The following is a 24,606-nucleotide window of genomic DNA, read 5'->3' on the forward strand; positions in this document are numbered from 1 at the left end:
AAAGATAATAGAAGCTTTCATAATAAAACTATGTTCGGACATGATGCAACATCATATTTTTTAATGACACTGCTGGAACCTTTGAAGATCATGTTTAATTCGATTTTAAAGTAACTTTTCTATCCAGTGAGTAAAAAATATAAAAGTAAAGATTATACGTCATTGTATCAAATGAAATGTTATCTATCTCCCAACCAGCACGAATTCATTCAACATCGGTTAACTTAACAGAGTTTTCTCAGTAAGTGTCAGGTGAAATTGATAGAGATGGTCAGGTTGACGTTATTTATACAGACTTCTTGAGAGTTCGACACGATTGGCCATTCTATAATTCCCAGTAAATTAAACTCCCTTTGATTCAAAAAATCTACTACTGCTACTATCTTCAAAACTTAGTGAAATTGGCATATTTTAGGATACCACAAGGATCTAATCTTGAGCCTATTCTTTTCCTTCTAATAACCTATTGTTTGCCAATTTCAAAATGTTCAATTCTGTTTACTATGTTTCTTATTGTGAGAATTTACAATTGAAAATTATAATGATGACTGGTGTACAAGTACAAAAAGTAATTTTAGTGTAGTAGTTCCCTTCTTTTCTTCAACGCAACTATAGTATCACAGATTTAGGAGTTTTGTTTGATGGTAAACCAAATTTCTAATAAACATACTATTGAGATTTTTAATCCTACATATAAATCTCTTATATTCATATTGAAAAATTGTCGTATCATTAAGTGACTTTATTTTCCACTCTCGTCAAGATATTGTGGAAGAATTTATAGGTTATTTCAAAAATGTTTTTACAACTAATGCAACAATTTTGATTAAGCGATCTTTCTCACATTTTCCCCACATCAGTTTGTCAGAGTTTACTGATGACAATATTATAGAAGATAATAGAAGCTTACATAATAAAACTATATTTGGACATGATGCATCATCATCAACCTCTGAAGACCATGTTTAATTCGATTTTAAAGTCACTTTTCTAATGTGTGAATTATTGCTCTTATTTATATTCAAGAATTTCAGAATATACAAACCAATTTTCATCCTATCCAGTGTGTAAAAAATATAAAAGTAAAGATTATACGTCATTGTATCAAATGAAATGTTATCTATCTCCCAACCAGCACGAATTCATTCAACATCGGTTAACTTAACAGAGTTTTCTCAGTAAGTGTCAGGTGAAATTGATAGAGACGGTCAGGTTGACGTTATTTATACAGACTTCTTGAGAGTTCGACACGATTGGCCATTCTATAATTCCCAGTAAATTAAACTCCCTTTGATTCAAAAAATCTACTACTGCTACTATCTTCAAAACTTAGTGAAATTGGCATATTTAGGATACATAATCTTGGGCCTATTCTTATCCTTCTAATAACCTATTGTTTGCAGATTTCAAAATGTTCAATTCTGTTAACTATGTTTCTGTTTGTAATAATTTACAATTGAAAATTATAATGATGATTGGTGTACATGTACAAAAAATAATTTTAGTGTAGTAGTTCCCTTCTTTTCTTCAATGCAACTATAGTACTACAGATTTAGGAGTTTTGTTTGATGGTAAACAAACTTTCTAATAAACATACTATTGAGATTTTTAATCCTACATATAAATCTCTTAAATTCATACTGAAAAATTGTCATGTCATTAAGTGACTTTATTTTCCACTCTCGTCAAGATATTGTGGAAGGATTTGTAGGTTATTTCAAAAATGTTTTTACAACTAATGCAACAATTTTGATTAAGCGATATTTCTCACATTCTCCCCACATCAGTTTGTCAGAGTTTACTGATGACAATATTTTAGAAGATAATAGAAGCTTACATAATAAAACTATATTTGGACATGAAGCATCATCATCAACCTTTGAAGACCATGTTTAATTCGATTTTAAAGTCACTTTTCTAATGTGTGAATTATTGCTCTTATTTATATTCAAGAATTTCAGAATATACAAACCAATTTTCATCCTATCCAGTGTGTAAAAAATATAAAAGTAAAGATTATACGTCATTGTATCAAATGAAATGTTATCTATCTCCCAACCAGCACGAATTCATTCAACATCGGTTAACTTAACAGAGTTTTCTCAGTAAGTGTCAGGTGAAATTGATAAAGATGGTCAGGTTGACGTTATTTATACAGACTTCTTGAGAGTTCGACACGATTGGCCATTCTATAATTCTCAGTAAATTAAACTCCCTTTGATTCAAAAAATCTACTACTGCTACTATCTTCAAAACTTAGTGAAATTGGCATATTTTAGGATGCCACAAGGATCTAATCTTGGACCTATTCTTATCCTTCTAATAACCTATTGTTTGCAGATTTCAAAATGTTCAATTCTGTTAACTATGTTTCTGATTGTAAGAATTTACAATTGAAAATTATAATGACGATTGGTGTACATGTACAAAAAATAATTTTAGTGTAGTAGTTCCCTTCTTTTCTTCAACGCAACTATAGTACCACAGATTTAGAAGTTTTGTTTGATGGTAAACCAACTTTCTAATAAACATACTATTGAGATTTTTAATCCTACATATAAATCTCTTAAATTCATACTGAAAAATTGTCATGTCATTAAGTGACTTTATTTTCCACTCTCGTCAAGATATTGTGGAAGGATTTGTAGGTTATTTCAAAAATGTTTTTACAACTAATGCAACAATTTTGATTAAGCGATATTTCTCACATTCTCCCCACATCAGTTTGTCAGAGTTTACTGATGACAATATTTTAGAAGATAATAGAAGCTTACATAATAAAACTATATTTGGACATGAAGCATCATCATCAACCTTTGAAGACCATGTTTAATTCGATTTTAAAGTCACTTTTCTAATGTGTGAATTATTGCTCTTATTTATATTCAAGAATTTCAGAATATACAAACCAATTTTCATCCTATCCAGTGTGTAAAAAATATAAAAGTAAAGATTATACGTCATTGTATCAAATGAAATGGTATCTATCTCCCAACCAGAACGAATTCATTCAACATCGGTTAACTTAACAGAGTTTTCTCAGTAAGTGTCAGGTGAAATTGATAGAGATGGTCAGGTTGACGTTATTTATACAGACTTCTTGAGAGTTCGACACGATTGGTCATTCTATAATTCCCAGTAAATTAAACTCCCTTTATTTCAACAAATCTACTACTGCTACTATCTTCAAAACTTAGTGAAATTGGCATACTTTAAGATGCCACAAGGATCTAATCTTGGACCTATTCTTATCCTTCTAATAACCTATTGTTTGCAGATTTCAAAATGTTCAATTCTGTTAACTATGTTTCTGATTGTGAGAATTTACAATTGAAAATTATAATGATGATTGGTGTACATGTACAAAAAATAATTTTAGTGTAGTAGTTCCCTTGTTTTCTTCAACGCAACTATAGTACCACAGATTTAGAAGTTTTGTTTGATGGTAAACCAAATTTCTAATAAACATACTATTGAGATTTTTAATCCTACATATAAATCTCTTATATTCATATTGAAAAATTGTCGTATCATTAAGTGACTTTATTTTCCACTCTCGTCAAGGTATTGTGGAAGAATTTATAGGTTATTTCAAAAATGTTTTTACAACTAATGCAACAATTTTGATTAAGCGATCTTTCTCACATTTTCCCCATATCAGTTTGTCAGAGTTTACTGATGACAATATTATAGAAGATAATAGAAGCTTACATAATAAAACTATATTTGGACATGATGCATCATCATCAACCTCTGAAGACCATGTTTAATTCGATTTTAAAGTCACTTTTCTAATGTGTGAATTATTGCTCTTATTTAAATTCAAGAATTTCAGAATATACAAACCAATTTTCATCCTATCCAGTGAGTAAAAAATATAAAAGTAAAGATTATACATCATTGTATCAAATGAAATGTTATCTATCTCCCAACCAGCACGAATTCATTCAACATCGGTTAACTTAACAGAGTTTTCTCAGTAAGTGTCAGGTGAAATTGATAGAGATGGTCAGGTTGACGTTATTTATACAGACTTCTTGAGAGTTCGACACGATTGGCCATTCTATAATTCCCAGTAAATTAAACTCCCTTTGATTCAAAAAATCTACTACTGCTACTATCTTCAAAACTTAGTGAAATTGGCATATTTAGGATACATAATCTTGGGCCTATTCTTATCCTTCTAATAACCTATTGTTTGCAGATTTCAAAATGTTCAATTCTGTTAACTATGTTTCTGTTTGTAATAATTTACAATTGAAAATTATAATGATGATTGATGTACATGTACAAAAAATAATTTTAGTGTAGTAGTTCCCTTCTTTTCTTCAATGCAACTATAGTACCACAGATTTAGGAGTTTTGTTTGATGGTAAACAAACTTTCTTATAAACATACTATTGAGATTTTTAATCCTACATATAAATCTCTTAAATTCATACTGAAAAATTGTCATGTCATTAAGTGACTTTATTTTCCACTCTCGTCAAGATATTGTGGAAGGATTTGTAGGTTATTTCAAAAATGTTTTTACAACTAATGCAACAATTTTGATTAAGCGATATTTCTCACATTCTCCCCACATCAGTTTGTCAGAGTTTACTGATGACAATATTTTAGAAGATAATAGAAGCTTACATAATAAAACTATATTTGGACATGAAGCATCATCATCAACCTTTGAAGACCATGTTTAATTCGATTTTAAAGTCACTTTTCTAATGTGTGAATTATTGCTCTTATTTATATTCAAGAATTTCAGAATATACAAACCAATTTTCATCCTATCCAGTGTGTAAAAAATATAAAAGTAAAGATTATACGTCATTGTATCAAATGAAATGTTATCTATCTCCCAACCAGCACGAATTCATTCAACATCGGTTAACTTAACAGAGTTTTCTCAGTAAGTGTCAGGTGAAATTGATAAAGATGGTCAGGTTGACGTTATTTATACAGACTTCTTGAGAGTTCGACACGATTGGCCATTCTATAATTCTCAGTAAATTAAACTCCCTTTGATTCAAAAAATCTACTACTGCTACTATCTTCAAAACTTAGTGAAATTGGCATATTTTAGGATGCCACAAGGATCTAATCTTGGACCTATTCTTATCCTTCTAATAACCTATTGTTTGCAGATTTCAAAATGTTCAATTCTGTTAACTATGTTTCTGATTGTAAGAATTTACAATTGAAAATTATAATGACGATTGGTGTACATGTACAAAAAATAATTTTAGTGTAGTAGTTCCCTTCTTTTCTTCAACGCAACTATAGTACCACAGATTTAGAAGTTTTGTTTGATGGTAAACCAACTTTCTAATAAACATACTATTGAGATTTTTAATCCTACATATAAATCTCTTAAATTCATACTGAAAAATTGTCATGTCATTAAGTGACTTTATTTTCCACTCTCGTCAAGATATTGTGGAAGGATTTGTAGGTTATTTCAAAAATGTTTTTACAACTAATGCAACAATTTTGATTAAGCGATATTTCTCACATTCTCCCCACATCAGTTTGTCAGAGTTTACTGATGACAATATTTTAGAAGATAATAGAAGCTTACATAATAAAACTATATTTGGACATGAAGCATCACCATCAACCTTTGAAGACCATGTTTAATTCGATTTTAAAGTCACTTTTCTAATGTGTGAATTATTGCTCTTATTTATATTCAAGAATTTCAGAATATACAAACCAATTTTCATCCTATCCAGTGTGTAAAAAATATAAAAGTAAAGATTATACGTCATTGTATCAAATGAAATGGTATCTATCTCCCAACCAGAACGAATTCATTCAACATCGGTTAACTTAACAGAGTTTTCTCAGTAAGTGTCAGGTGAAATTGATAGAGATGGTCAGGTTGACGTTATTTATACAGACTTCTTGAGAGTTCGACACGATTGGTCATTCTATAATTCCCAGTAAATTAAACTCCCTTTATTTCAACAAATCTACTACTGCTACTATCTTCAAAACTTAGTGAAATTGGCATACTTTAAGATGCCACAAGGATCTAATCTTGGACCTATTCTTTTCTTTCTATAACCTATTGTTTATCGATTTCCAAATGTTCAGTTCTGTTAACTATGTTTCTGATTGTGAGAATTTACAATCGAAAATTATAATGATGATTGGTGTACATGTCCAAAAATTAATTTTAGTGTAGTAGTTCCCTTCTTTTCTTCAAGGCAACTATAGTACCACAGATTTAGGAGTTTTGTTTGATGGTAAACCAACTTTTTAATAAACATACTATGGAGATTTTTAATCCTACATATAAATCTCTTAGATTCATATTGAAAAATTGTGGTGTCATTAAGTGACTTTATTTTCCACTCTCGTCAGGATATTTTGGAAGGATTTGTAGGTTACTTCAAAAATGTTTTTACAACTAATGCAGCAATTTTGGTTGAGCCATCTTTCTCACATTCTCCCCACATCAGTTTGTCAAATTTTACTGATGACAATATTATAGAAGATAATAGAAGCTTACATAATAAAACTATATTTGGACATGATGTAACATAATGTTTTTTAATGACACACTGCTGGAACCTTTGAAAACCATGTTTGATTAGATTTTAATTTAATTCTAATGTGTGAATTATTGCTCTTATTTAAATTCAAGAATTTCAGAATTTACAAACCAATTTCCATCCTATCCAGTGTGTAAAAAATATAAAAGAAAAGATTATATGTCATTGTATCAAATGAGATGCTATCTATCTCCCAACCGGCACGAATTCATTCAACATCGGTTTACTTAATAGTGTTTTCTCAGTAAGTGTCAGGTGAAATTGATAGAGGTGGTTAGGTTGACGTTATTTATACAGACTTCTTGAAAGTTAGACACGATTGACCATTCTATAATTCCCAGCAAATTAAACTCCCTTTGATTCAACAAATCTTCTATCCTGATACCATCTTCATACCTTAGTGAGCTTGGCATTATCTAGGATGCCACAAGGATCTAATCTTGGGCCCATTACTTTTTTCCTTCTAATTTTCTTCAGCGCAACTGTATTACCAAAGATTTAGGAGTTTTGTTTGATGGTAAACCAACTTTTCTAATAAACTTATTATGGAGATATTTAGTCCTACATATAAATCCCTTAGATTCTTATTGAAACATTGACGTGTCATTTGTGTGACCAAAGTTGATTACTGTTCTTTGATTTGGAAAGGGTCCATTAGAGATTTTTTAAATACCTTGTCTTTGGATCCGATGTGTACATGTGAACAATATTTGTGTTTGGTCTTTGCCTATTGGAACATAGGATAATTACAGTGGGTTTAATTACCCTATATAAACATTTACATAACATAGTGAACATGTGAATTGTTGATTAGAACATATTAATTGTTTAGTTCCTCGACACAGTAGTAGGCATGTACCAATATACTTATATTTTATACCAATCCAACATGGGAGAATTACAGTTAATTACCCTATATAAACGTTTACATAACATAGTGAACATGTGAATTGTTGTTTAGAACAGATTAATTGTTTAGTTTCTCGACTCAATAGTAGACATTTATTTATATATCTTTTTCAACAATGTACAAAAACAAAATTTGTCCTCCCTGTGATCATTTAACTGAATTTTATTAATATTTGGTGATAAAACATCATATCCTAGATGAGGATCAGATTCACATGGGTCTCTTCAAAAAAGTCTAAACTAACCCAGGAAACATGGGACAGAGCATAATATTGATGAAGTATTGGATCCCTGGGCCGATTAAGGTAAGCATCAGATTTCATCTATACGAAATAAAAAATATAAATATACATACCCAGATATGCCAAATATACCTGGAGCCCATGATTCGACAGTCTTTCATATATTGATTAACTCCCTCTTATAGGTTCATGTTACCTTTTCTCTAAATCATAGCATGATGCTTTGTGAGCAACTCGTACAATTAATTGGCGTATGTTTTTGTCATCACCTTGAATTCCATATTTCTTATGTAAAACATATGTTATTCGCTTAACAATAATTTGGACGGAACCATTAAATCATCATAATGACTGTTTTTTTGTCTCGTAAACAACTTGGGTATTAATAGTCTTGTAAATAACTTAGATATTAATAGGAACAATAGACACCAATGAATATTATTTAGATCTAGATTCATTAAGATGATGAAATATTCATGCCATCCTTTAGCAGCCTTCCTGCACTGCCTGAAGTTGAAAAAAAAAACTGGGTTCTTAAAACTGAAGAAAGGTCAATCTTAGTTTTAACATCCTCTTCAGAATTAAATCGTTTATTAAGTAAAAAATGGGACAATGATAAAAATAAATAATAATGACATTGAGAAGTACTAGAACTCTATGGTGGATGAGGTAAATTTCATTTAACATTTTTAATTTCCCTATGGGTTTACACTACTACATGTGTTATTGTGAATTGACTAAGGAAGTTTTTTCTTGCTTTTTTCATTAATTTGATTCCCGAAGAAGACCTGTTGATGGAATACTCATGCCATCCTTCAGCAGTCTTCCTGCACTGCCTGAAGGTGAAGAAAACTGGGTTCTTGGAACTAAAGAGAGATCAACCTTAGTTTTAACCTTCTCTTCAGAATTAAATCGTTTATTAGGTAAAAAAATTGGACAATGATAAAAATAAATAATAATGACATGGAGAAGTACTAGAACTCTATGGAGGATGAGGTAAATCTCATTTAACATTTTTAATTTTCCTATGGGTTTACACTACTACATGTGTCATTGTGAATTGACTAAGGAAGTTTGTTCTTGCTTTTTTCATTAACTTGATTCACCAAGAAGACCTGTTGATACTCATGCCATCCTTCAGCAGTCTTCCTGCACTGCCTGAAGGTGGTATACAAAAACATCAACGTCTACTGAACAAAACGACAGTACTTTTGAATCTAATTTCTTAACGCTTTAATCAGCAAATATTGTACATACTACTTGCTATATCTGATTGAAGAATGGCTTTTGGAATCTGCAGCCAAAAATTACTAAAAATATTTGAAAAATCATTGGCATCAAAATGTCTGTTATTATTATTTGTGTGTTGTATTTTCTTAATTCATTCGGAGCCTAATATTAATTTTATTATTCCTCCTTTAAGTGGTAACATTATTTGGAGAAGAACAAAGTAAACATTGTTAAATTAACTGGATAATTGTGAAATTTTAATAAACTATATTTATTGGAAATATCAGTTTATTCTTTTTATAACCTCTAAGTCCTTTAAGATTTAAGTACATTTAGTAATCGTTGAAAAATTTTCTTAGGCAAAACTTAAATTTTACACTAACAACTTGTCACGACAGCGAAATTTTATAGAATAACTAAATTGTGCAGATGAGCCATAACTTTTAGTCGATAATAAAATTTATAGTGTAGATAAGTTAATCAGCACTAAAAAGTGCGATAAAACTTTACAAAATTACTTTAACGAATTACATAGGAGAAACGTCAATAAATCCGTCTGCAACTAGAAATAAAAGCTGCCCCATTGTCAAACTAATCTATGTATATTAAACTCCCGGTTGTTTTACAGTGCATGCTTAAATTCATTACTTAGTAAAAACTTTGAAGCTTCCATTTACAAAATAAGACATTCCCACATTACCAAATTTAAATTCACAAAATAACTAACCTTTAACATTATTTTTTCGTTTGGCCAGCACGATTTTCGTTGGCACCGTCGCAAAATCGAAAATAAACGCAGTCTCTATATTTATATAGTGTTTTTTAATGGTAATTAATTAAAAATTTCATGTCGAATGTTTTTTTCGTTATGGCCCATCTTCCACGCGTATTTTCGTGTGTTTTACGATTTTGTTTTTATCATCCGCACGAAAATAAACCATAGAGCATATTAATAATACGTTGACGTTTTTGGAACGTCCTGTTCTAATAAAATAGTATTATTTTAATTAATATTTCCAAGTTAATAAAAGAAAAATGTCGCAGTGTTTCGCCGGGGAGTTTTTCCATTTGGCATGATTAATACATTGTGCACGTCAAACCCTCCTCAAACTGCGAACATTAATGGCTGTACGAGCCTGTTTAAAAATTCATTGCCTCGATTACCGTTAAAGATTAAGTGGAAATTTCTTCGTTACAGTGTTTTAATCACCCCAACTTAACTAGTTCAACGTGCGCACATATTAATGCGCACAAAAATGAGTTTAATTGTCCCATTATCAACACAACGAGGGTCTACCGACTGATTAAAATCCTCGCATTGTTACTAATTTTACGTGTGTAACAAAAACGAAATCGGAGTCGACACTCCTAATTGGACTAAAATAAAAGCGAGATGAATCGAGTGTTTTGTTGTTTTTGAACGTTAATGAGGATAGAATGTTTGTTTAGATAGCAATAACGGTTGAATCAATACGAGTTTTATTACTTTACGTGAATTAAGTGTATGAAACACGAGGCCGGAATGTGCTAACACCTCATTAAAAACTTATCATTGAATTGTTAAGCGATAATCGATAGCCGAACACATTAATACGATTTAGGATTAATATTGTCCCCCCTATCAGTTGTACGTTGTAATTACATTACACATTGTTCGACGCTTTTAATACCACTTCTGGAAATCTGAAATCGATGTGAATTTATTTTTTCCCGTGTACGCGAAATGTCGAGTGACGATGAAGGTGAAGTTCCATTCTATTATTTCGGATTGTGTCGAGTAAGCCACACTCCAAATTACCTGGTTATTGGCCGGTCAGCATTTTTTTGAGTACGTTTCTCAATATCGTTTTTTAATATCCGCGAACTGGTACGGTGGATTTTCATTTGATGCGGGACGAATCGATATTTTCGATAAAAGATATGAAAGATTAAGGAGGTCATTTAAAAATCCTTTCCAACGGCACGGGACTTTGAAGTTTTTATTAGAGATCCTTTATTTTAATATTTATGCGTTTTATATTACTATTAGGTGCTGGAAAAAGCAATTTACATTTTTAACGTCGAAAGATCATAACTTTCTTTAAAGTAACTTTTATTCTACGAGTAAATTTACGTCACGAGAGGAAAAAACTGGGTTCTTGGAACTGAAGAAAGATCAACCTTAGTTTAACCTCCTCTTCAGAATTAAATCGTTTATTAAGTAAAAAAATGGAAGTACTAGAACTCTATGGTGGATGAGATAAAAGCTCTTATCTAACATTTTTAATTTTCTTCTTTACACTACTACATATGGTATGGGTGAATTGACTAGAGGTGTTTGTTCTTGCTTTTTCCATAAACTTTCTCTCTTATGTGTCTGGCAAAAACACCTGTAAGGAAGTAGAAAACCTATAATTGACTTCGGAATACCTACCACACTTTGTCTCTTTGAGAGACCCAGATATGTCTGGAGTAACAATGATTTGGAGGAAACCAAGAAAGTATCACAATGATTTCTTGTTTCTTAAAAACTTAGACACGAATAATATACATTAATTGGTATTGTCCTTCAGCAGTGTTCCTGCACTGGTGGCACAAAAAAACATGAAGAAAGTAATTTTGAACCAAATTACCACCAATAAAAGATCTGAACTTCTTTGCAAATTTCCACCCTAATTAAACTGCTGTCACTTATCTCTCAGGAAAATAACATGCCAGTCATAATGGTTGATACTGCTGTTGGAGTCTTCAGCAGCATGCTAAAAATTCTCTCTCTATAAATTCAAAAACTATATCAGATAGACGAAATCTAATGAATTTGTTGGAATCAGCCAAAAATTTATAAGAACATTAGGCATTATTTTCTAACTATTGAGGATCATAATATTAATTTTTATAATAATTTTGTACAAACTTAATAAAGAAAATTTAAAAATTATTAAAATGATTCCTTCATTAACTAACAACATTGCTTGAAAAAAGCTCAATATAACAATTGTTAATTTTAACGATAAACATAACTTTCTTTAAAGATACTTTTATTCTACAAGCAAATTCACATCATAAGAAAAAATCTGTATTTGTGGAACTGAAGAAAGATCAACTTCAACTAGTTTTAACTTTCTCTTCCGAATTAAGTCAGTAATTAAGTAAAAACAATTATAAAAATAAATAATAAATAAAAATAATAATAGTATAATAATATACACTCCTGGACAAAAGTTTGGAAATCCTAAAACTGAATTGTTTAATAAAAGATTTAAATAAAATTAATGTTCTATCTCTTGTATAACGGATTAATAAAAATGCTTCTAGAAATTTTATATACCTTTGGACATAAGTTTGAAAACCTCATTACAAAATTTAATTTTCGAATAATAAACCAAAAACAAATAGAAGCATTAAAATTTTATTGCTTAACCATCGACTTGTATGACTCCTGCACTGTTCATGGAGTCAATTTTCTGGTAAATTCTGGAACTATTTTTTGCCATTCCATTTGAAGCATATTCAGTAGCTTTGTCTTATTTTTTAATATATGCTGTCATATATTCCTTTCTAAATAATCCCAAAGATGTTCTATAAGGTTTAGATCCAATGATACTGAAGGTCATGACAAAACAAGTACTTTTTCTTAAACAATTATATCCTAGGGTTTCCAAACTTTTGTCCAGGAGTGTAATAGTGAGAAATAATAATGGACAAGTACATGAACACTATGGTAGATGAGGTAGAACTCAATAACATTTTTAATCTATGTCTTAGTCTATACTACTATGTGTGGTGTGATGTCTTCATCAAGAAGCAGAAGAATTTTCTAAGCAATCTTGATTTAGAGTTTTCAACTTAGTTAATTTGCGAGAAGTTGAGAGTTGCAGATCTGATCAATATTTAAAATTCCACGAAGAGTCCAGCTTAAATCTTTCTTGAGTTAAGGCTATTCTATACCCAGTTTCACTAAGTTTACCAGGTTTAACCAATTGTCCAGACCAGTGAGATCTATCGCATGTAACAATACTATCAATTAAAGGCCCCTTTGCGTTGCGTGCAAGGAGGTAATTGGTAATTATCTAACGCCTAATTTTCTTATCCTTACTTAATTTATGAGGAATCCATTTGTCTAACTTTTTAATGTAATTCATTACATGAAGCTTCTTTCTAGTGGATGATTTCTATACATATTACATAAGGATTTTGCACGACATATTGCTTAACTTTTAAACAGATGAAACCAAAATTGTGATTTACATCATTTAGAGTATCTTCCAAACGTTAAATATGTGTGATCAATACAATAGAAAATTAATAGAAGACAGACAATAAAAGTGAAGATAGATCATAAAGATCAAGACTAATTAATTTAGAGAAAAGAGTTTGGAGGGAATCTAGGAATTTAGAACGTCTTAGACAGGTTCTGGAAGTTTTTACATATAAAGGTGGCACAATAATTGTTTGAGGTGGTACCGTTATTGGCGGTAGAACTGATCTAGTTTCCCCAACTGGATTATTAAGGGCATAGAAATATTTAAACAGCATTCTACAACCAATTGTCCTTCCATTGGCTGGTGTTATTAGTGAATACTTCAGCCTTATTCACATCAATGTCCACCCACATGTCGTGAGTGTGAAGTCACAATTGGATAACCAATTAAGAAATTGAGGTTTTATTATGACCTGCACAATCATCTCTTTTAAATCTATGTGTGGGTTATACCTTGAAGAAGAATTTCTCTGTAAATGAGCAATATTCACAACTCCTTTAGATTTAAGATCTCTTACATACACAATAGATTCAAATACCTCAACATACAGGTTTTACATAAATGTCTAAAACAAAATTCAAAGATTTACAAAAATATCATTATACTTTTCAAAGCCATTTAATATGAAAATGTTAAAGTATAATACAAACATTCCATTCAATTAAAATTTGTTAGAATTGAATAAAATATTTGTTAATTAAAGAAAATTAACATTAAAAATTCTTGAAATTCTGAAGTAATACAAAATGTAATTTATTTTATATTCTAATAAATATAATAAGTATTGAAAAATTGATTCTTTTTATTAAAATAGAATAAAATTTTAAATATTAATTAATAAAAAAACATTAAATCAATCACAATCACCACTTTTAAAGTATAATACAAAAATTTATTTAAATAAACCCCGAATCATGAACGCAAATTAACTTTTTCCCTGCACCTAATTTTAATTTAATCTAATTCAAATAGGCGGCACACTTGAAAGATATACGACCATATTTAGCCGTAGTTTAGTGGTTTTAAACTAATTCCGAAATTCATGCGACCGAAAGCAATAACTCCGGTATTTGTGTTTAAGCCCGTGTTAAATATTTTATCGTCCGGATTATGGCATCGCATAAAACCACTATTTTTATTTATACCCGTAACATATTCCTTCGACCTTTATCCCACAACACAATTATACTACGCCGGAATTCTTCAACTCGGAAAACTTTCGAACCGGAAACGAGATATCCACACTCCTCGCGGGATTTCCTCTCAATTTCAATCTCCGAATGTATTTCCCATGCATAATGGAGCAGCCGTCAAACCGGAAAGGGAAGCCGGTATTCGCGAGAACATCGCAATTAAAGGTCGCCCATTGTTCTAGCCCCTTGAACACAGACATCGATATCAATCTGATTTAAATCGCAGTCAAACAAATCTTCTGTGTTAAAACTGCAAACACAAGTATTAGCAAGTTGAGAGGGTGCCGCGGGTGCGCAGAAATGCAGGGCGCACCCGAATGGGCGTGTTCTCTGTGAATGTTAAAGTTAGAGTTGAGAATTACCGATTTATTTGAAAACATCTTAATTGGACTTAATTCAATTGAATACTCATGAATATGAATAATGTATATCGTAAGTTATTTTTACAACCCATTTTTATTGTTTATTTATCAATTGTGTGGTCAGTCGTTAGTCATGTACCATAACCTAATTATTTTGGTTATTTCAGAAACTAACTAATGGATTATTTGTTAGTTGACCTGTCCCATGACTATTTAAAACATTAAAGGATGTTGGTTTAAGATGTAATTGTTTAAACTGTAGTGATTCAAATTTATAAATAAATTGGAATTAAGTCATCGTTTTGTTTCTATAATGAGTCACGGAAATCGGAGCTTGCTTTATATTGTCCGATGTTCGAAAATCAAGTCGTAAATTTTCTAATAACGTTCGTGCTGATTGTTAATTCTGATCAGCTTCTACTTTCAGTGCCAATTTATTATGTGAATATTATTATGTTTATGCCACGGATAATCTAATGCATTTAATTATAGACGCAATTAATTTTAACATTGGATTTATTCAAATTACAATTGTCTGAAGGAAAATTTAATATTCTTACATTTTTCAGGCTTTACATTTCAACAGAAATCGGATAAGTCAACAATGTGAAGTTAACGAGAGTCCCGGGATAAATAAATACATGGAAACAAGGTAACGAAGGGGCACAACTGAAAACCACCCTCAAGCATATCTTTATCATAATATTTATGGAACAAGTTACCTTTATCTAGTTTACATTGTATAGGGTGTCTCAAATTTATTGTCTTTGACTGTTACAAGTATTTTCAGACGAGGTAAAGGAGAACTGATTTTAGGGTGCAGGATTTTTTTGTTGATTACACACATTTTGTGTATTCGAACATATTTTGTTCTGTTCGTTCTTAATTTATCAGTTATTTAGTACAGTAAAGTACTTTAAAGAAGACTTTTTTTGAAGATTTTACCATCATTCATTTTTAAATTTGAGTCAAAATGTTTAAGTTCTCTTAAAATATGTTCAACTTAAACTTGGGATTGTTCTCAATAAATTGGTAATACCAATATGCAACATGGTGGTGGTCGACAACGAGTTACGACAAGAAGACAAGGCCTATTTCTGATTATTTCTTGTAAATGAAATCGCTCATTCTCTACATCCAGCTTCGCACAGTCGTTAGAAACACTGTAAGTCTCAAAAGAAGGTTGCATGAAGTTGGTTTTAGAGCCCAAAGACATTTTTGGAAACTCTGCTAAACAGGGAGTATTTGGTAGCTCTCAGAGTGTGGACCAACGATCACCCTCTCTGGACTGATGATTGAATTCTTTAATTGTCTGTTCACAGATGAGTCTAGGTATTATATCACTCGAATAGACATATTTAATCATGGCGAGAATATGGTGAGAGATATCATGAGCAAAACGTGGCTGCAACTCCTGCTTTTTGAGATTCTGTGACTGTGTGAATTAAACCTAGAACCCACCACCACAAAATATTATTCCATTTACTCGAAAATTGCTCAACTTCGGTATTATAAAATCATGACATCACACATTACTATACTGTACTGATCTCAGCATTCTTCAGAATACAATCCAAGTGAACACATATGAGGACGTCTTTGAAGACAACTTTATACTCCAAATCACCGGACTTTTGAAGGAGCTTACCCATGCTCTCAGAGAAAAATGTGTGAACGAAATTATTCGTTCACATCATCACAATATTTGTTAGCATTCCTGCACATTTAGAAAACTGAGCTTTTCAGTAGAATATTGGTTCTTGGTATGGTGTGAGAAACGCTGCTTCTTAAATTAAGTCTTGGCACGTTAAATCTAATGTTGGCCGGTATATAAAAACAATCAATTTTACTAATATATGTAATATATCGACAAGAAACTCACGCTCACGTTTTTTTTCTCTTCTTACTAGCGTGAATCCATAGAATGTTCTTGCAGCATTGGGTTGTGATCAGAGTTACAAGCAGGGTATACATTATTCTTACGAAAGCTCAAGTACTTCAGGTATCGTTAGAAATCGGTACGGATGCATCAAGTTTACCATAAACCATTCCATAAAATTCTGTGATACAATCTTTAACATCTTCAAAAATGGCAAGCTAAGTCCAATCAATTGCAAGAAAATAATTACATAGGGATATATAGTTAATCTTTCCAAACTTATAGTGGTTGTTGTTGTTGCTAAGGCAAAACACTAGTGGACAGTGATTTTTTTCAACTTCAAATGAGATGCTGAGTGTAAGGTGAAACGAATCTTTCCCTAATAATGGCAATTCATCATGTTCAAACTTTACATTAGACTATATATTTGTGTAAGCTAAATCAAGTACACATTCATCTCCATTCACAAGTTTGTTAAACTGTTGTAGATCCAACAGATAAAATGATTATGTGTTTTAATTCGTTACTTCACATATGAACGATAGTCTTTCTGGAAAATAGTATTATTATGTATTATATATCAAATATAATATTTAACATAAAATGGGCGACAACAGACAGAGAAATTTTTTTGGAGCAACTATGGAACAAGTTGCCTTTATCTAGTTTACATTGTAGGTGTCTCAAATTTATTGTCTTTGAGTGTGTAAAGTGCTTTAAAAAAGATTTTGCCATTATTGATTTTAGAACATGGCGATCTGAGTTAAAATGTTTAAGTTCTTCTAAAGTATGTTCAAGTCAAGCTTGGAATTGCTCTCAATAAATTGGTAATGTCAATATACGACATGGTGGTGGTCGACAACGAGTTACGACAAGAAGATGAGGCCGTTTTCTGATTATTTCTTACAGATGAAATCGCTCATTCTCTACATCCAGCTTCGCACAGACGTTAGAAACACTGTAAGTCTCGAATGCTTTAATTGTTTGTTCACAGATGAGTTTATTTATTATATCACTCGAATAGCCATATTTGATCATGACGTGAATATGGTGAGAGATATCATGAGCAAAAAGTAGCTTCAACTCTTGCTTTTGGAGATTCTGTGGCTGTGTGAATTAAACTTAGAACCCACCACGACAAAATATTATTCCATTTACTCGAAAATTGCTCAACTTTGGTATTATAAAATCATGACATTACACATTACTATACTGTACTGATCTCAGCATTCTTCAGAATACAATCCAAGTGAACACATATAAGGACGTCTTTGAAGACAACTTTATACTCCAAATCACAGGTGGAGCTATGCATGACGAAATTATTCGTCCATATCATCGCAATATTTGTTAGCATTCCTGCACATTCAGAAAACTGAGCTTTTCAGTAGAATATTGGTTATTGGTATGGTGAGAGAAACGCTGGTTCTTGAATTAAGTCTTGGCACGTTAAATCTAATGTCTCTTCTTACTAACAGTCAATCCATAGAATGTTCTTGCAGCACTGGATTGTGATCAGAGTTACGAGCAGGGTATACATTATTCTTATGAAAGCTCAAGTACTTGAACAATCGTTATAAATCGGTACGGATACATCAAATATACCATAAACCATTCCAAAAAATTCTGTGATACGATCTTCAACATCTTCAAAAATGGCAAGCTAAGTCCAATCAATTGCAAGAAAATAATTATATAGAGATATATAGTTGATCTTTCCAAACTTATAGTGGTTTGTTGTTGCTAAGGTAAAACACTAGTGGGCGGTGATTTTTTTCAACTTGAAACGAGATGCTGAGTGAAAGATGAAACGAATCTCCCCTTAATAATGGCAATTCGTCACGTTCAATCTTCACATTAGACAATATATTTGTGTAAGCTAAATCAAATACAAGTTTGTTAAACTGCTATAGATCCAGCGAAATTATTTAGAATATTATTTTTATATCAGGCAATCCGCCTTTAAAATTTGTTGCATTAAAGTCGCCCACCAAAAATACACAACAGTCCAACAAGGAAGCCAATAACACATCAAGTAATGCCTCAACATACTCGTTGCGCGGTGGTATACAGTACAAAAAGAGTTTGATCTGAATCCTGAAAAAGACGTCATGTGTAATATATACATAGGACAGACTGCTACTGTATCTGGCATGCATGATGTCTCTCTCTAAAGTCAGACGAGTTAAATGCTTTTCCTACGGTATAAATTAATAAAATGATTATGAGTTTTAATTAGTTGCTTCACATATGAGCGATAGTCTGTGAGGAAAATAGTATTATTATATATTATATATCAATTATAATATTTGACAAAAAAATGGCCGACAATAGACAAAGAGAATTTTTTTTAGTATCCTGACATTTTTCGTAGATATTTCAGAAGTGTTCAGAGATATAAGCCAATTTATCACCCTCACATTCGCGTGAACAAATGGGAAATTAAAATTTACAATTAACTGGAATAAAGAGATCAGAGGCCATCATCTTTAACAAACCCCCACACAATGGCGATGCGGACCGTAATTTAAAACGGATGTCTAGCGACAAATGGTTGAGAAATCAACCCGCCGAAACGAACACGCGATTCCCCAATTTCCCCCCAACGTTTTTGTTTGGGAGGCAATTATGTGCGCTGTATTGATTTCCGCCGTGCAACAGGTACGAAGCCTTCGCGGGGCCACCACGTACGGACATACGGGTCATAAATTCACCGCCGCCGTACGAAATATGCCCGATACCGCATTCTTGAAGGGAATTTGATAGGGATGCACTTAACGTGGCACAACTAAACGTATCGATTACGTCGTTCCACGTGCACGACAACAAAGTGGACAGTTAAAAACAATTTCCATGGGCTTTGAGTCAAAGTAGCTTTTGACGTCGTTTGTCTTTTTCGGTAAATGGAACGCATTACACAAAACGTTGCGGAACAAAGCCGGTAAAGGTAAATGAGGTTCGCAGCAGCCTTGTGTTACGTCTGTGGCTCATTAATAAATAGGCCTTCGGAGATTGAAAAGTTTACGTCGTTAGGGCCGCGCCCTCACGTAATTATTAATTAATGATGACGTGCAAATACTCGCCGTTATGTGTTTAATCTATTGTGCTTTAAATTTATCGTAAAAACCTTTTAAAATATAATTCCGATTCGTACATCTTCCGAGGGGTGCAGTTCTCCCGTCTTTTATTGCGCTTCGGGATAAGTTAAATTGTTTTCTGCGGGAAATAATTTACCTAAGCTCAGGTAAGAGCCTCCTCCGGATTTATGTGCATGTACGAGTCGGACCTGCAGTGAATAACGATAAAAAAAGGCACGTTAAGATCCTGAAAGCTACTCTTCCCAAAACTGTACCCGCCTGCTATAAAATTCAGGTCACAATAAACTAGCAAACATCCTGAAATATTCATATTGCCGTGGAGGTATCAAAAGGCAAGCGGGGCACGTGATCCCGTTATATTCCTTCAACGAATCAACCGATTCTCCAATAAGCCAGACAACGCGAGCACAATAACACAATGTTTCACCCCTTCAGGCGCACAACAATACAAGTTTCAACATAGCATGCAATTGGAGTTTAAGTTTTACCTGTTCGCACCAGCTTGAAGGCGACACCATTGTGCAGCTTCAGGTGTTCATTGTAGCTGGGATGGAGCAGGTCCTTGAGCACCGAGTCGGACGTCATCTTTCTACCGGCTGGATCAGTGGGACGATCTGGCGGCGTTTTTTTTACTTGCCTTCCGAACGCACTCCTTCTCTTTGCTGGTGACGGCTTTTCTACGAAAAATACCCATTAGAACAGTAACCGTGAGGTGTTTTTTTTAATGGCGTGCGGATAAGGATCTTGATAGAAGCGACAAACGTTATGGCGGTGCAAAAATGATTCTATAAATTATGGCCGGGCAACAATAAATTCTGATAGTGTCGCAGTAAATTATCATTTATGGAAACAGCTGAAAATGTACAATTTGGGATTTAAACCACCTTCTATACTGTTCCATTCAATTAAAATTTATTAGAATTGAATAAAATATTTGTTAATTGCGCGCAAGGAGGTAATTATCTAATTTACTTATCCTTACTTAATATATGTGGAATCCATTTGTCTAACCTTTTGATGTAATTCATTACATGAAGCTTCTTTCTGGTGAATGATTTCCAAACATGTTACATAAGGATTTTGCACGACATATTGCTTAACTTTTATATTTAATCTATTGATCTGTCTATTATCTATTGATGAAACCAAAATTGTGATTTACATCACTTAAAGTATCTTCCAAACGTTAAATATGTGTGATCAATACAATATAGGAAGAAAATTAATAAAATAGTCAGAAAATGCTTTCAAATGATACTCAAACAATAAAAGTGAAGATAGATCATAAAGATCAAGACAAATTAATTTAGAGTAGATAGTTTGGAGGGAATCTAGGAATTTAGGACGTCTCAGACAGGTTCTGGAGGTTTTTACATAAAGAGGTGGTACCATTATTGGCGGTAAAACTGATCTAGTTTTCCCAAATGGATTATTAAAGGCATAGAAATATTTAAACAGCATTCTACAACCAATTGTCCTTCCATTGGCTGGTGTTATTAGTGAATACTTCAGCTTTATTCTCATCAATGTCCACCCACATGTCGTGAGTGTGAAGTCACAATTGAATAACCAATTAAGGAATTGAGGTTTTATTATGACCTGCACAATCACCACTTTTAAATCTATGTGTGGGATATACCTTGAAGAAGAATTTCTCTGTAAATGAGCAATATTCACAACTCCTTTAGATTTAAGATCTCTTGCATACAGAATTGATTCAAATAACTCAACATACAGGTTTTACATAAAGGTCTAAAACAAAATTCAAAGGTTTACAAAAATATCCTTATATTTTTCTAAGTAGTTTAATATGAAAATGTTAAAGTATGATACAAAAATTCCATTCAATTAAAATTTATTAGAATTGAATAAAATATTTGTTAATTAAAGAAAATTAACATTAAAAATTGTTGAAATTCTGAAGTAATACAAAATGTAATTTATTTTCAATTCTAAATAAATATGATAAGTCTTGAAAAATTGTTTCTTTTCATTAAAATATAATAAAATTTTAAATATTAATTGATTAAAAAAGATTAACATTAAAAAATTATAAAAATTTTACAGTAAAATAAAATTTAATTGAAAGAGTTTAAGAAGAGAAAGAAATAGTAATATGAGTAATATGAAACTTAATTAAACAGAAATTCTACATTAATACAAACATCTTAAAGTTTATATATTTATTTAATTAAAGAAAATTGATATTACAAAATTCTGAAAGTATTTCATTATTTAATTTATTTTCAATTCTAAAAAACGTAAAACTTGAAAAGATCATGTTTTATTAGAAAAAATTAAAAATATAAATATTTAATAATTAATAAAGATTATAAAAAATATTAAAATTTAATTAATTAATTTAAAAAATAATATAAAGATTAATTTAAAAAATTGGAATAAATATAAAAAATCTTGAAAGATGGAATCATCCAATATAGAAAATCTTGACTAATTGTTTATTGTTAATATTTTCTGAAAACAGGAAAAATGAACGAATAATAAAATTTATTTGAATTTGGTGTAAAATGAGTTTACGTGAGAAAACCTATACGAAACATTATCAAGTTTTAATCGTTTACTCTTCGCTACAACATCTATGTTTTATCAAAAGAATATTAAATTTGAACACCCTCTTCTTGGTGTTGCAATTTCTTTGTCACTGAGTATATTTTACCACTAGTTTAGTTATTTTAAAATAAATTTTAAGTAAAACGGATCATCCAAATTTCCTTGAGGCAATGTCAAAACCTTACCTAACTTCATGCAAAGGAAACTTAAATTAACTGGCACAAAGAAAACTAACGAGGTAAAAGAAAACTCAAACTGTTCCAATTACTTCCTTTATTAACATTTATTTTATTTTAAATTCAGACAGTAAGGCAAAAATTGAGCACACAAACAATACTCATTTTATGAAATGTATTTCGAATACATATTATTTATCATTTAATATTCACTGCGACAAAACCAGTGCAAATATTATTCGCATTATTAAAATTAACTTCAACTGCTCGAAAATTGTAATATTTCAGTTTCACTAACAGTGAGTGGAATTACATTGCATTCATACCGTTGAAATTACAAATGTAGTTAACCTCGCCAACATTTCGAATACTTTTGTTAGTCAATTTAATTAAATTGTTTATTAGAACACCTCACAGAAAAAAAAAACACAGCAAACGCATGCAATATAAACAATAAACGTTTTAACCTATTTTAATGTCTCACCGGCATTTGTGTACATTTGTATGAAAAATGGCGTGGAGTTTTCGGAAGCTACTTGAACGATTAAGTAGTTAGACTAATACTGTGCCATCCGTTTTTAACTCTGACGATAAAACATATAAAATAAATCAGTGTGAATCCTCGAAAAAGCTGATAACAATCAATAACACTTGTAAGATAGAGTGCCAACTCTATAATTAGACCGCACGAAAATAGGCCCACCAGAAAAAGCACAATTTCTATTATATTTAGATGTCAATAAAAAATAATTGCACGCTCAGTTTAACGCACTGCCCCACTTCCAAAAAAAATAAAATAAAATAAAATTAAATGGAAGCAATCAAATAGATTGAGGTGCATGCACTCCAGTTAAAGAAGACAAAAGTGTGCGTCTGTGAATGTGTGTGTGAGGAAAATCGATGGGGGATAATGCAATACCTTTCCGCGGAAACCCCACGTAGCAAAATCCAATATAAAACCGAGACCCCCGAAGAAATATTCCCTCCTTCGGCGACAACAATGACCCGATTTATTCGATTTCCAGACGAGACACGGTTTTACGGTAGGAAAATGTTATTATTGTCCGTTTGATCTTGTTGGTGGATTTATTGAAATGTTTCTCTTTTTTTGTGTGTGTGTTTTTTTGTCGATTTTTAATCGGGCAAAGGAAATTTCTGTACGCCATATTAATTTTACGGACGAAGACAAATTTTCCTGCACAGACGATGGTTTTTTACATCTTTTTGTGTTGCGGCTAATTTCCTAATCGTGGTCGGAATGTCTGTGGTAAAAACTCGTCGGTGTAATTTTTGTCCCCGACGCGAATTAACATATAAATTAGATGGAGGCAACGTTTGCGTCGCATTATAAAACGTATTCAAATGGTTCGACCCGAAAGTGCGTTGTTTATTCGAGAAAGTTGGGTGGAATGAAGGAATTAGGTTGAAATAACAGACGGAGTTGCAGAATTTTAGGGATTAGTCCAAGGGAAAAAGAGAAACTGGGGTGGAAAAAATAATTTGTCTCGGTACATTTGCAAAAACATTTTCAATTTCCGGTAGAACAGGAAATTTTATGTATATTAAAAACGGCTGAAATAAATAAAAGGTATCAAAATACACATTTTCTTTGATCTATGTTTAGCCGTATTATTTTCAATGGGCAATAAATTAAAAAGGATTTATGTTATTAAATTTACAGCAGATTTATATTAATGTGATTTTTATCAAGGACGGACGGGTTTAAAAATAATTTTCCTTTTCCCAGCAGTAAAATTACACGTCAAACGTCAGTTTGTTCAGGTATTAAATGTAAACATATATATTTTTCTGCTTTTAAAATGATTAAAGTAAATATAATTAAAAAATATATATATGATTGAAATAGAGTATACTGAAATATACTCTGTGACATAAAAAGTAAAACAAAATGTACAAAATTATTGTCTACACTAACACTTTTTTGTACAGTTTTTAGTTAATTAATATATACATACATTTGAGTAAGTACTTTACGAAAAGTGTCAAATTTTAATCATATAAGTATATCTGATGCAGAACAAATTATCGCTTTAAAAGAGGCAAAAAGTCGTTTGTGGAAATTGAATGAACCAGAGTCGAAGCATTGTCTGGAATTGTCTGGAGAACGTGGTATGATGAAGGTCATGGACG

The 24,606-nt window shown here is 31.6% G+C and overlaps 1 protein-coding gene across 13 annotated transcripts in view; it reads right to left on the reverse strand.

Annotated features, from left to right (window-relative positions):
- LOC109597113 (uncharacterized) overlaps nucleotides 1-24,606 on the reverse strand; it is a 94,281-nt gene that overhangs the window by 55,596 nt on the left and 14,079 nt on the right. For 11 of the 13 annotated variants that reach the window (XR_007547974.1, XM_049967074.1, XM_049967079.1 and 8 more), the window contains one exon: nucleotides 20,197-20,385. Coding sequence is in view for 12 of the 13 variants with exons in the window: in XM_049967074.1 (XP_049823031.1) it covers nucleotides 20,197-20,385 (189 nt within the window). In the remaining variant the exon portion in view is untranslated. The remainder of the gene's footprint in view (nucleotides 1-20,196; nucleotides 20,386-24,606) is intronic. The other 2 variants (XM_049967080.1, XM_049967078.1) reach the window with 1 other exon arrangement.

This window comes from Aethina tumida, chromosome 5, assembly GCF_024364675.1.
Source record: "Aethina tumida isolate Nest 87 chromosome 5, icAetTumi1.1, whole genome shotgun sequence".
NCBI classification, from domain to species: domain Eukaryota; kingdom Metazoa; phylum Arthropoda; class Insecta; order Coleoptera; family Nitidulidae; genus Aethina; species Aethina tumida.